At 40.9% G+C, this 14,843-nt stretch overlaps 1 protein-coding gene across 1 annotated transcript in view; it reads left to right on the forward strand.

Annotated features, from left to right (window-relative positions):
• The window catches only part of LOC308402380 (phospholipid-transporting ATPase ABCA1), a 202,689-nt gene that overhangs the window by 76,931 nt on the left and 110,915 nt on the right, over positions 1-14,843 (forward strand). Inside the window, exons 20-25 of the mRNA XM_080891181.1 lie at positions 1,438-1,569; positions 2,193-2,332; positions 2,939-3,076; positions 10,583-10,803; positions 11,770-11,845; positions 14,438-14,643. Of these exons, the coding sequence (XP_080747307.1) occupies positions 1,438-1,569; positions 2,193-2,332; positions 2,939-3,076; positions 10,583-10,803; positions 11,770-11,845; positions 14,438-14,643 (913 nt within the window). The remainder of the gene's footprint in view (positions 1-1,437; positions 1,570-2,192; positions 2,333-2,938; positions 3,077-10,582; positions 10,804-11,769; positions 11,846-14,437; positions 14,644-14,843) is intronic.

Consider the following 14,843-nt stretch of genomic DNA (forward strand, 5'->3'; position numbering starts at 1 on the left):
GAACAGACCAAACAGTTCTGTAGCATGGGAATGTGCCGGTAACTCAAATGTTAAAATGGCCCAAATGTTAGAGCAGATGTAAACATGTCTACAGCATGACTTATAGAGTAGTTTGTTCCACTTTGTGACAACTGGACAAGTGGTGACTCAGATGCTTAAATGATTATATTGCTTATAGTTAGCATTACCAATGCTCAACACTGAATGGGTGCCAAACTAATCAAATCCAAATCACCTGAAACTGGACCTCTCAACCATGTTTGTGGTGTGTAGGCCTTTATGTTTATGTTAGTTTACCAGTCCCACGTGCAGCTCTACTGTATGAAAGGCATTTTTGTCCAGTATAGGGTAGTTGCAAGGCAATGCAATGGCATGATAATATATCATATGTTTCATAACATTCAGGTTTCCTGTATAAATACTAGATGTTATTGTCATATTAATAAAATGAAACACAGGTATTCAGAAGATTCATAAGAAGTAAAATTAGATTAGAAAAGTTGTGTAGAAAACACAGTTTCCATCCTCGTGTGGAGCCCTCTGTCCTATTGCTGATTTTTTTAAAACTGTTTTACAAAGTGGCAAAAAGTATTTAGACTTTTTACTGAAGTAAAAGTTATAATGCTACTTATGTAGCGTATATGCTAACTATATTTAAAATGACTAATGTAAATGCACCCATCATGTGGAATTAAGCGTTTTAGAATCATATACATGATGTTATTGGATCAGAATTATTGATCCATTGATGGGTGTGTCACTTTAATGAAATCAGCTGTTCATGATTTTATTCTATAATTACTGCTTGGTAGCTTCAGCTATAATGATGCAATAAATCTGCATTATAATAAGTAACTAAAGCTTTCAAAAATTAGTAAATGGTATGAAGTTCTATAATTGAATTAAAAATATAGAGGGGTAAAAGCAGAAAGCTGCCTAACATAGAAAAGCTTAAAGTACAAGTACTTGAGACCTCATTAAACATGCCTGAGTAAATGCAATCAGCTGCATTGCTGCTAAGCTCTCAGTAGAGGGTGTTGGGGATTTCAAGATTAACAGAACTCTAGACCAGGGGGCCAATCATATTTCATAGGGGTTGGTGCCACCCAATGCCCCCCTTCTGGACACACCCCTGACAGACATATTTTGAGTATTATAGTAAAATACTTCAAACTGACAGCCTCTCCAGTCATTATGTGCTCAACTTTGATGGGGCAGTCTATGGATACACCTTGGCAACCATGTTTGCGAGCATTAGGTATTTTTGAGGCTACAGACCAATGGGCAACATCATGTTAGTTAAACGTATCTTTAGTCTGTGTTTCCCGCAGAGAGCTTTAATTTTCGTGCACTGGAAGCTCAATAACTCTGTTTATTAAGCAAAGATAATGTTAACAGCAACCAAAATGGATCACTTTTGTTCTTTTTTCTCTGTAGGTCTATTCTGACTGGACTGTTTCCACCTACATCGGGAACGGCTCTCATCAATGGCTACGACATTCGCACTGACATGGACAGTATCCGGACGTACTTGGGAATGTGTCCGCAGCATAATGTCTTATTCAATGAGTGAGTGACTTTAGCAGAGAGCTGTGCATTCACGTCCTGTGCTGGCCGTTGGTTTAATCGTGTTTCAACTGTATGAAAATTAAAAATGTATTACACCGCAGACCGATCACATAACAAGAGTTTGCCTTATGTTCCCCATCAACACTTCCCTTTCCTTTTCCTTTTAAAATTTAAAATGACCTTCCCTTCCTTGGCCCAGCCAGAAGTCTCCTAATGACATCATTCCCGACCATTATTCTATTTTTCTGTTTAACTTTTGAATCATCCTTTTCTTCTCTCTCACTCCACAAACTGATTACGTGAAACTAGACGCAAGCCTTACATCATAATTATGGCTGAGCACCTGCAAATTACTTTCATTAATATTAATTCCAGAGAGTGAAAGCATCTATATTAAGTAGGGTTAAAATATTCATGCAAACACAGAGGAAGGCATTACGACCTATCACAGCCTCACCTGTGAAGCAGCCACGAAACATTGATGCATGTAAGACTTTATTACGTAAGACTTTGTTTTAGTTCACGGACGTTTAATTAGGAAAATGTCTCGAAAAATACATTAATACTCCATATCGCCAGGCGTCAGTTTAGCAGGCGTTGTGATGTCATGTCCACCTTTCCAGGCTGACAGTGGAAGAGCACATTTACTTCTACGCCCGGCTCAAAGGACGCAGTCGCCAAGAGGTTAAAACTGAGATGGATCAGATGATTAAGGACGTCGGTTTGCCACACAAACGGAAAGAACTTGCCAAGAACCTGTCGGGTGAGTCTGTATGTTAATGTATGTTGCTGTATCCTATTGTGCGCACATGTCAATTTAGCCGTTGACGTGTCCTCCGTGCATTAGTTTCCCCTGGGAAGGAATATTACGCGTAGCTTATCCTGTCTATTCAGGATATATTGCTCCTATACCACACATTCACTGTACCTGTGTGTCACAGGTTGTAATTCATTGTCTGGGGGTCATGAGCAAGTCCTACTTGATAAATTGTCCCCAGTCATGGATTGCTTGTGAGCAAAATCACTGAAATATGACTTTCAAGGTTGATCTATCCTGACATTTCCACTACATTAGCACTACAGTGGATGCATTTTGAAGAGCTAAGCGAGTACAGACTGCAATAATGCTAGGACGGTGTATCTACTTCTCTGCCATCAATCATTTTATGGCATTACTTTAAAAGATGGAAAGATAGATTTTGGTATATTCCGTAATCATTCTTCAATATTGTGCCCATTTTGCATGTGAAACCTTATTGTGACAGATGTTCGGGCAGGATTTGCAACGCGTTACAAGCTGAACGGCTCTTACACTAGCTTGTGCATTCCTTCAGGCCGTGATGTGTTTTTAAGCTGTGCTGTCTTACAGGTGGCATGCAGAGAAAGCTGTCCGTGGCCATCGCGTTCGTGGGTGGCTCGAAAATCATCATCTTAGATGAACCTACAGCAGGAGTGGACCCCTATGCCCGCAGGGGTATCTGGGAACTGCTGTTAAAGTACAAACAAGGTATGAGATCAGAGGTAAAAACCGAGGCTCCACTAAAAGCTTTGAAGCCCCCTTATGTTTGTAGAATTGACCAGAATGCGCAAAGCACATGTTTGATTTGTCTCAAACCGAGAAAGTTTCCAAAACTGAGCCCAGCTCAAAGTAAACTTTAAACTGACGAGGCTGAAACACGTCCAGCGCGAGAGCTGTTAAGGTAATGAAGCGGCCGGTTCCCTGCGATGTAATTCTTCTTTAGCCTCGCTGTGGGTGACACTCAATCATGGACGGGGAGAAATTGTGAATCGTACTTAAACAGATTGGAACGCGAGCGAAGACAAGTAAATCCAAGAAGAAGCTTTAATTGACATGGCTATTTAACAGAGTCCGTAATTGTCTGCCAAACCAGTCAGCTTGTCACTCTGTGTCCATAATATACTTTGTGGTTGCTGGTGGCTGTAAGCAGGACATGGACGTTATAGTAACACATTCTCTCAACAGATGTCTAAATGTTTAATGTGCATTGAGCGACATCCTGCCCTCTCTATGCCATTAGCTTTTCTCTCTCTCTCTCTAATCAAGTCTTCACTCCAATTGGGAGCCTGAGATAACTCTGTTATAATGAGAACCCCCTGCATATGGGCCGGTTGAGTGAGTCATGTTTTTGTGTCTCTCCACTCTTATTTGCACCGCAGTGTTACTAAGGTTTGTCATTAAGCAACAAAAAAGGCTACAGGCGGTCTATTTGTGTGAAAAAGCTTTAGGCTGATGCTGGACTTAATGCTGCGCTTCTTTACAGCTAATTAAGTGTGCAGTCCCCCCCCCCCTCACACACACACACACACAGAGACAGGTTGACCACGATGCTCCAAGGGGGTGTTTTTTTTGTGTGTGTTAAATTCACTCGGGGCTTATTTGGTTAGTGGCAGCTGAAAACTGTTAAAACCTGTCAAGATGCAGAGGAACACGAATGTGGTGTGCGTGCTCCTGCAGCTCAAATTAAACCCTCAGTGCATGTTTAAGTCAAGTACTGGATATTCATCAAAAAGCTAAAATTACAAGCTGGTCGATTTATGCATTTCAGGTGGGTTTTAATGGCTGTTCTGTCATATTTCATTTGAAAATTACTGCAGAAGGTGACGATTTAAAGTAAAAATTAGCAAATTATGAATTTTTAATTATTATCCATTACAGGAAGTTGATTACTATTAAATTACCCCGGTCATTATGCTGTAAAATGGGCCTTGAGGATGATATTAATATAATGGATATTATACATTTTGTGTTCGCCTCATGACAGCCGGGATAGGCTCGAGTGGAAGTTCTCCAGGTGTAAATGCCTTGTTGATGCCAAAGTTCAGGGGAGAATGGCCAGACTGCTTTAAGGTGAAGGCAAGGCAACAGTTATACAGATAACCACTTGTTACAGCCAAGCTAAGCAGAAGAGCATCTCTGAACCTTGAAGCAGATGGGCTATTACAGCAGAAGACCACACGGGGTGCCACTTCTGTCAGCTAAGAGCACAAAACTGAGGCTACAGTTTACACAGGTTCAACAATAGACTATTTGACTTTTTATATTAGATTATTCTCTAATTCTCTTGCAAAATTCAGATGGTAGGAACTTGGTGTAAAGAACATGAAAGCATGGATCCATCTTGATTTATATCAATCTGGTCTTTAAGTCTGACGTCATTAGCCGTGCCTGGGCCCAAACTCCGCTGCAGGTCGCTAAGTCACACGATCACTGTGGCATCACTGAGAGTTAAAAACTGTCTAAATCTTTCATCTGTAATGAAATGATCAGAGTTGCTGCTCTACCAGGTGTAACAATTAAGTTTAACATCCAGGCATCCATGAAAACAGAATTTATGAAATTCTAACGTTAGCAGGGAGTTAGCTTGCTAGTTTCCATCTAAATATAATATACCATGTTCTGACTGAGGGATATTTCTGAAACAAATTAAGACGTACAGCTCTGCTATCATTGCCGAAATAAATAAAGACAGGAAGGTAAACAGCAGTGACATTAGTTGAGTTACTGAAGTTTGGCTAGCTCGTATATAACAATGTGCTACGTGATCGCTAGCAACACAGCTATGTTAGCATAATATAAACTGTGAAGCTGGAGGATGAACGCTAACTTTTTTCCACTCAATAAAAGTTAACTTGAGGGTTTCCGAAGGTTCTGGACAAATGCAATCGCATAGCAGGATGCTGTAAACGGACCAAACTTCAGTCAAAAGAACAGCTGAGAAAATCCATCCATAGTACAAGGTTAGTCAATAATATACTGCTGCATGAGCTGGGCTGTAGTTACATGGTAAGGTTCTAAAATCTGAGCTTTGAATTGATTAGTGGTAATAAAAACCGAGAGAGGCCGACGGTGATCACTGACTGTTTTTAGGGGCTTGTTGAGATTAAATAGAACAAGATACAAAGCATTAAAACATGTAAAAAACACAAACGCATTATTAAACGTGGAGTAGTTTGGGCCCAGAAGCAGGATTCATCACGTCATCACTTAAAGACCGGATAGTTTTATGGCACACTTTGGGTCCCTTAGTGCCTAATAGCATTGTTTCAGTACCACAGCCAGTACCTGAGTATTGAGTAAGTCCGTCCCTTTATCACAAAGCTCAGATCATCTCAAACTAGTTTCTTGAACATGATGATGAGTTCTCTTTACTCAAATGACCTCCACAATATCCAGATCTCGATCCAAGAGCACCTTTTGGATGGGCTGGAATCATAGATGTGCAGCAACTGTGTTGTGACAAAAATCTCTGAGGAATGTTTCCAGCACCTTGTTGAATGTTCCCCATGAATAATTAAGGCAGGTCTGAAGGCAAAAAAGAGTTCCAGCCTGGTACTAGGAAGCTGTACCTAATAACAGCTACTATATATTTTATAATATGTATCTAATATATCCAAGGATTTCACATTTTTACATATTTTTTTTTACCAGGTGATATGAGCAGTAATGCAAAAGTAGTAAATATGGACAATACAAGTAAGTCATTAATGAGAGTTTAATCAGAATGAAATGCCAAAAATGCCACGAGCAGTACATCACAGCGTTACCTTTAATCCTTCCCTGACGGCAAGAACTGTGAGAAGCGATGTGCATTCAGCGTTTCAGAAGACCGAGAGCGAATATTTTCACACTTCTGTAACACGAGAGAGAGACTGATGTATAGATTTTGACAAGGCATGTGAGAAAAATGGCGCGCCGCTAAAGTGAAAATAAATAATGAATAATTATTAGGAGCGTGTAAAAATAATTTACCTGTCAGTCTGCAGTCTAATTTTCTTCTATTGTATATGTGTTTATTGACAAATGTCAACTATGCTTGCAGCACCCCCCTTTATTGTTGACTGTGAGTGCGGTGGTGTTTATTTTAGTACTGTATACAGTGCATTTTTGACAGGAGCACACAATAATGCGTGGTTGAAGGCAGTAGTGCAGTGCATATAGCATAAAAACATATCACTGGTTGTTTTTATGCCATGCTAGTTGTTCTTGAGGTTCAAGCTCCTCACAATCACTGCACCGTGAGTCTTTCAGCTGGTGTAACTTTTAAGCCGTGTTACAGTGAACATAGCGTCATCTGGTTATTCTAACTCCCCCGGACGGGCTGTAAACGGCGTGAAGGTAATTTCAAAATTTATTGATCTGAATTGATTGCCACAAACAGCCGTTAATACGGTTTTGTCCAGTAATTCATCTTACTGCCGACGCACATAATATCTGTCCAGCCTTTCCCACCACTGTGAAATCCATTTCTATCAACGTGATTTAGAGGGAAGGAAGCTAAATAAAAGAACCCAGATTTTCCAGCCTCTCTTTGCTGTGCGCAGTGCGAGTACTAGCAATTTACCTGAGCACACCCAACTCCATTTGATATATCACTTTGCGCTGTAATGCACCGCAACACACTATAAATCAGAATACCTATGTGGGCCATCTGCAGTCCAAACACATTTATTTTTCTCCCAACTCACAGATGATGCAGTGCTTTTTGATTTGTTTTTCCCCCTCTCCCCTTATAAACCACAACAAATCCCCAGGAAAATCATCTGAAAGTTTGAGTATCCCAAACAAAATGAGCTGGCGCAGTCAAAGTAAACCTCAAATCTCCTCAGCCCTCCCCCTTCATAAGCGTAGCTTTCTTCCTGCGTATGTTAAATTGACTGGGTTGCGGGCTTTGATTCAACTCGGGCATTTTGCTGGAGTTTATATAGAGTGAGATCCAGACTTGCTTGGCATAGGATAAAGCAGCAATACTTAACTGAGAAGGGATGGATTTAGCAGCTCAGCTGGTGGCAGTGCTAAGAGTGGGCGGAGGGGGTGGAGGATGAAAAGGTGGGGTAATAGTTGGCCAAGCAAAAATGCCCACCTTGGGCTGCGGTAGATGACCTCTGAATGTGTCCTTGTTTTTTGGGATGGTGTGACCTGTGCAGGATACAGGCGCACATTTAACAAGCTCAGTGTAAAAACAGCCCTGCTCAGCAGAGGCGCCTGACCTTTTCCACGAAACGCTCAGAAATTCAGCAAAGAGGTGACGTGCTATGTACTAGATGTTTCTTCCAAACTGGCTTCTCTTTGTTTCTCTCATCTAACACTCTCACAAAAACCTAAATGTTCAGGTGTTACTGTATTTTAATGGCTTCATAGTACCATAGAGCGCTTATAGAGCACTTCATTCTCAGAGTGAAGGTTCACTGGAGTTCCCAGGCAGATACACCTCTAACATTTCTGGGATTGGGCTTAAAATGTTCCTTTTATTAAAGCTCATAGTTAGGGCTGCAATCCCATGATGCATTATGCACTTCTCATATAGTAGCATTCACTTCACTGTTCAGTAAAATTAATTTCATAATAGATTTCAATAAAAAGTTATTTACTTAGGAACAAAGTGGATGTATTCAAATTATTATGTATGTAAACGGTTATAACCTGTTATTGTGATGTCATAATAAAGTCCCTATACAATTAGTCAACTATAGACAAAAAGGTTGCCGTGCCAACATGTTCTTGCAACTCGGAAAACCTTTTGTCATTTTAAGCATCTTTATATGGCATTATTATCACTTAGACCTTCAGATTTGTTCTGTTGACCTTGAAGGAGAGGTCAGAGGTCAAATGTGACTTATAAAAAGTATCGTATGAAGATTTAATATATGTTGACAATGCACAGCACACTTGTAAGAATCTTAGTTTCTAAATTATAAGGCTTTTTGGCACTTTTTGACCAATAAATCATGACCCCGCTCTACACGCCTACAAAGCTTTGTCAGAATTCATTCGATAACTGTAAACCAGCCATCAGTACTACAGGAAAGGTTGAGAGATTATAACAACCAGTAGGAATCGTTCTCCAGCACTGAATGTCACATCAGTGGGTTCAATGGTTATACCATTATTTGATCCTGATAGACAATTTTGATTGATCCACCAGTCGATACGGTGCCATCCACGGCGCTTTTCCACTAGCGTGGGAACAAATCTGTTATTAAGTATCATTTATTGAGTCTTTTGGCCTCAGCAGTTCAAAGAAATTAAGACACACCACTCTGGCAGCTCACTTTTAAGCAGGTTTCTTTCATAACAATATTACACGTGTCAGGTTAAATGTTTTTTTTTTTCAGCTTTAAAACATGGCAGGATCAAAAGTTACCCTGTGATACCGCTTTCATACAGACTGCAGAGACACGACCACGCTGTGACTTCATTATAGATCTAGCCCTTTTCTTCTGATTACCGGGGTACGTGATAATTAATATGTGTTATCTGATACAGCATGATATGAAAGGATAAGAACACCTGTGAATGATCTTGCAATGCATGCTTTAGTTGTCAGTGCAATTGGGCTCAGTTTGACGCCTCTCGAATCAAAGGACTCGCAGAACAAAAGGGAGAGCTGGAATAAAATGTGGTCTCATAGAAACGCTCGAAAGTAGGCTTAGGGTGGCCTTTATCATCATTTTAATTTTGTCCCAGATTCACGCCCACGCACTCTTCTGGAGTTTGCTTTGTTGCCATGCGGATAAGCACGAGTAAAAAAAGAGAAGAAGAAAAAAACACAGTGGGATCAACAATCCGGAGATAAGTGACTACCACGCAGATTGGGATGTTGGCTTGATTTGAACAGTTTTGATCCGTGGAATCCTTTCTTGTGCTGCTTACGCTTAATGATGACAGTTGTTGAAACAAACAAGGTCCAAACTGAAAAGAAATGGTTCAAACAGCTTTTTCTTTAATTAAAAAGAAAGCTTTGACTTGTTTTCTGCACATCATCTTCACACACGAGCGTGCACGACGTTGCTCGTCCCATTCAGGCGACGCCGTCCCAGCTAGGGCTGGGTATCGTCACTGATTTCTAGAATCGATTTGATTCCGATTCACGAGGTCCTGAATCGATTCGATCCACGATTCGATTCAATTCAATTTGAATCGGGGAAATTTTGCCTCAGACAGTCAGAAATATTATAATTCAGATCAGTACATTTACATATTTTTGTATCTATAAAAAGGAAGCTGACACTCGCAAGACTTTATCAAAGGTGTAATCACACCACAGCAGGTGCCTTTGTGTCACAGTAGCTGAAGATAAAACACAGAAAAACATGAAGGTGGTTTTCCTGGCCTGGATTTTATAAAAATATTCTGCAGTAGATCAAAAACGAAACAAAACCATTAATCAAAATATGAACATTACCTCTGACGTTACAGCGGTTTTATTAGAGACACAGCGTTTTGCATTTTGCATCATTTTAAAAAGTTTAAATTTGTTCAGAAGCCTATTGAACGGCAGAAATTAGGTTTTCTTTTCGGAAGTAAGTAAAAGGAAAAGAAAAACAGCGGCCGACAGCGCTGTAAACAACGGTAGACTTGTGCGTAACAAGCAAGTGAATAATGCAGAAAACAGATTTCGGGGATAGACAGGAAACTGTTCTTGAAGTATACTGAGAGAGAGAGAGAGAGCTGTGCATGAAGTGTGATTTTATTGTGGTGGAAGCAAAACAGTAAAAGTCAGAGTGAATTCTTGACGATGTTTATGTGAAGCAAAGTTTGGATCTTCTTTTGCTGCTGGTTCGGTCAATAATGTTTGGAGAGAGATAAAACTAACAGCTTTAGAATCAGCGTAAAAAGGGCGTAAACACAAAGCGCGGATCCGCCGAAACATCAGAATCAGCGAGCTGTCGGCTTTCAGCCCCGACCGTGTCCGTGCCGTCGGGTGAGAAAGGCGACATCTCACCGATTCTGATCCGCGGGTCTGCGCTTTGTGTTTACGTCTTTGTGCAGAAGCTGCTCTCATTTACTGTTTTAAATGTTTGGTGGTTGTTGAAATTTTGTGACGTTTCACCTGAGATTCTGGAATTTCGGGCAAAATACATTTATATAAAAAAATCGATTCAAGATTTTAATGAATCGATATCACGTTATCCAAGCCAGAATCGATTTTAATCGATGAATCGATTATTAAAACCCACCCCTAGTCCCAGCCTCTCTCTGTTCCCCCTGCAGGCCGCACCATCATTCTGTCCACGCACCACATGGACGAGGCAGACATCTTAGGTGATCGCATTGCCATCATCTCCCACGGCAAGATGCGTTGCTGCGGCTCCTCCATCTTCCTGAAGAAATGCTTCGGCAGCGGCTACTACCTCACTCTGGTCAGAGACGGGAGCGGAAAGATGACAGCTCAGCGTAACGGCATCATCAGTCAGGCCAAAGGGGGGAAGAAAGTAAGCGCGCTTTAGGTCTTCAAACGTACTGAGAGGAAACTTACTTTAGCAGTGTTTTGATTGATAATTGTGATAATCTGCTCACACAGTGAGTGAGGCCACTTTTTTAAGGCCTTAGAGGACTTTAGATCTTTACAATCTTATTATTTAATTTAATGTTAAATCCTGCAAAATAAGGATTTTCAGCAGCAAGCACTTTGGCACAGCAGTAACCTCTTTCTCATCTGTTATTGACCAGCCTCTGACTTTCCAGAGTGCTCGCTTTCTCCTTTTACCACCCTCCCCCCCCTAATGATCTGTATTTAGTCTGCCCCAGCATGAGAATTGGCATGCGCCTACGTGCTGGATGATACTAATTGTCGCGGGGGAGAGGGGTGCTTCTCGCGTTCGCTCGCCAATGGTGCCTCGCACGCTTAGTTTTAATCAATTGGAGCAAATGAACAAGATGCACCGGTGCCAGCAGGGCGAGAGCGATTACCATTTGTCTGCCGAGTCTTCGAGGTGAGCGAAGTCATTTGTTTAAGAGAAAGAAACAAACGTGGAAACACCTTCGTGGGCGAGGTAGCGATTCAGCCCTCCTCCTTGTCCCCTGGATGTCATTTTGGTAATTAATAGGGAGAGTTTGCAATTACACACCTTTAACTGCTAAAAAAAAAAAAAAGTTTAATTGCCCCGATCTCATTTCCTTGTGATTGAACTCCATAAAGAGAAGCAGCCTTTTAAAAAATGTTTAACCTTTTTTTGTGCGCATGTCTTTGGCTGAACGACGGTGGCTTCATATTCCATTATAGGCTGACAGCATTATCTGTTGACGCATGCATGCGGCTTTATTTAGAGCAATTAAATAGAAACTTGTGGATGCCCGTTATTTGATTAATGCAAGACAGGAGTTGTCAGCGAGGCACTGTTCATCATTCTAAGAGGTAAGGCCTGATAAGGCCTTTCTAATCCAATTCTGATTAACAGGAGACAGACTGTCCTTTGAGCAGCAGCCCAGATGAAGGATTTGGCAGCCAAAGCTGGAGCAACTCTGATCCATCAGGTACCAACTATCTCCGTTTACTGTCTGTCATGTATTATGATTATTACCTTGTAAAACAGATGTTGCATGAACATTTTTATATAGTTCCTTTATATAGTTTTTAAAAACACACACAATTTTCAATGTGCGGTTTATTGGAGCGCATGCCAGTTCATCCTTTCTGAACCAGGAGAAAATAAAATCAACTCGTCATTACCAAACTAACAGATAAAACATTAAAGTATCTCCCCTCAAGATGGTTTTCAGATGTGCTGCTAGAGGGCATAAATAAAGTGATGAATTCATGTGGCGATAGTAGGATTTTTAGGATAAGAGAGATTAGAAATCTTTGAAACGCTGAAGTGTACTTTGACTAAAACGTCTTGCATGGTGTGAGAGGTTTCTGGTGATTTAACGCTGATCTTGATCTCTTGCAGCGGTAGTGAGTTGTGCGTCTTGTTAGTTGAACTCCAAAGCAGTGCTGATTGTCAACAGCCAGTGACACATTACTCACCTGTTCTCGTAAAGCGTTAAGCCGGAGCATTCAGTGGCAGCGGGGCCAACTTGCCTGTTTAGCTCTTAGATCCACTCTTCACTTCACTTACTGCGTGTTAAAGATCTTTTCAGTTTTAATCTGCAAGCAGCGATTAAGAAGTTTCACAACTCAGTTTTAAAGAAGCACTCGATTTGATTTTTGCCCATTCTCCTCACTCCCTGAAAGTCCCATTCTGTTTGCACACGAGGATCTACTGAGCTTAAACTTAAGCGAAGAGGAAAAATCTGCTTTGGTGTCAATCTCATCTGACCTGGCCGAGTCTGAGGCCCAGACGACAAACAGAAGAAGAGGTGAAGGTGATGCGTTGTGCTGCGAGAGTGACGAGGAGCATGCTGGATTCAGGATTTTGACTTTCACAGGCTTTGTGTGCCTCGATTTCAGTTATACATTTATATTTGCTCTGCTAGTTTATTACCCAGACTGTTCTGTAATAGTAAAATATAACGTTTTCATTAATTCACAGAAAATGTCATTTTTTCCTGTGGACTCACTGTAAAAAAACTACAAACATAAAAAAGAAACCAGATAGTTGTGTAACTGATGGCGGGAAAACAGGAATATTTATATAATTTAATCCATTAATATTATTATTATTTATCATTAGTTTAGGTGTAGTATGAATGGCAGTTCGGGCTTTATCAATAAGAAAAGCTGTGAAACTTATGAAAATACATTTAAACGTTAAAAATCTATAAACTCCTTCGTATTATCTAAAGATGTACAGTGAGCTCGTTTAGAGTCTTTTTTGGGCCAATTCTGGCCCCCGGACCTTATGTTTGACACCCCAGATTTACAGTGGGCGGTATATGGAGTTTTTCCTGGCGATGTGACTTTTTTACTGTTTTATTTTCTGTTTGTATTTTCTTGTTACTTTATATCTATATTTGCCCGTTTGACATGAAACAGTCAACCCCGCGGCGTCAGGTTGTCGCTGTAGTTCCACTGTAACGTCCTGACACTTCTCGGGCGTCTCGTTTGGTGGCAATGATCTGGTCTCATCAAACAACAGCTCCACTGCGTGAGGGCACGGATATTTGGCAACACAATCATTGCTCACGGCACAACCTACTCACCAAATTGCCTCTCTATCATTTTTTCGTCTTCCCCGAAGAAGTGTGGCATACGCACAAGAACACAAGAGGACAGAATGGGATTTTTAGGTAGGGTCGTGGAACGTGCTCCACGTGTAGTTCGTTTTCTCCAGCTGCTATTTTTCTTATAATGTTCTGCTTTATACATGATATTCTATCATTTGCTTGACACAAGTTTTGACTATGTTAAATATAGAAATGTTGAGAAACTGCAGAAATAGAGCAGATTAGTGCCCAACCAAATCTTCTGCTGGTTATTTGATTTGTTTTGATCATTCTCGGGCCTTGATCGCGTAAACAAAAGGTGCCCAATGCAAGTCATGATCAGAAGCAAACTCTAGAGCAGGCTCCAGGTTATTATGCATGGAAATAAAATCAGAATCAAACCTGCTGCTTCCTTTAAAAGGATTATATTTAAGACTGCTGATATAAGTCAGAAAATCCCATGAAATAAAATCACATTTCCTCAAGTGACAGCTCATTTCTCTTTATTGACAGACACAGGCAAGCAGAGCAAAACATACTTACGATTTCTCAAATATTTTCGACTGGTGTGAACCAGAGCCATTTACTTCTTCATAAAGGACCAGTGGTTGTTGAGCTGCAGTAATTATATATGAGAGGCTTTGGATCAATAATGGATGTGGTGCATTCTGCAACACTGTCTGCATAGATTCTCACTATAGAGATGGGTTCAGAATGGATGAGATGGGGGAATAAGGTCCACTGATCTGCTACAGTGCTTTTAAATGTCACCTCATCAGGTGTGTTGTGATTGCAATATGTTGCACGGCGGTTTTTAAAGGATTTCACTGGTGAAGTTTCTCTGTGCGAACGCTGAGTTTGAAAGATGCTGTTGTTTAAATATTATACGTCTCCGCAGCCCTCAGTGCCGCCGGTTCAGCTTCAGCTCTTTCCCTGTCTTTAGAAGTTGTTTTGGCATAATTTTTGTGACTTTCCATCCAGCAAATTTGTCAGCAGTGGGTCAGCTCGTGCAAAAACACGTCCCTGAGGCAATCTTCCTGGAAAGCATCGGTCAGGAGATCACCTACATCCTGCCCTACGGAGGAGCTAAAGATGGGACCTTTGGCACGCTCTTCCGAGAGCTCGACCGAGCCATGGCCGACCTTGGCCTCACCAGCTATGGCATCTCGGACACCACCCTGGAGGAGGTAATCTAAACATGGGACGGCCTTGTGCATATGTGTCATTTTTATAAATTCACTTTGCATCATATTTTTCTATTTAAAATCTCCTTACTAATTTCATAGCAATTTGGAAATATGATGACTTTATTTTGCTAGGAAGGTACAGGCACTGAAAAACAGCAAAACCAGTTTGACTAAGAGTTCAGACTGTGTGGTCACACCTT

This window comes from Rhamphochromis sp. 'chilingali' (assembly GCF_963969265.1).
Source record: "Rhamphochromis sp. 'chilingali' genome assembly, chromosome: 1".
In the NCBI taxonomy this organism is placed as follows: Eukaryota; Metazoa; Chordata; class Actinopteri; order Cichliformes; family Cichlidae; genus Rhamphochromis; species Rhamphochromis sp. 'chilingali'.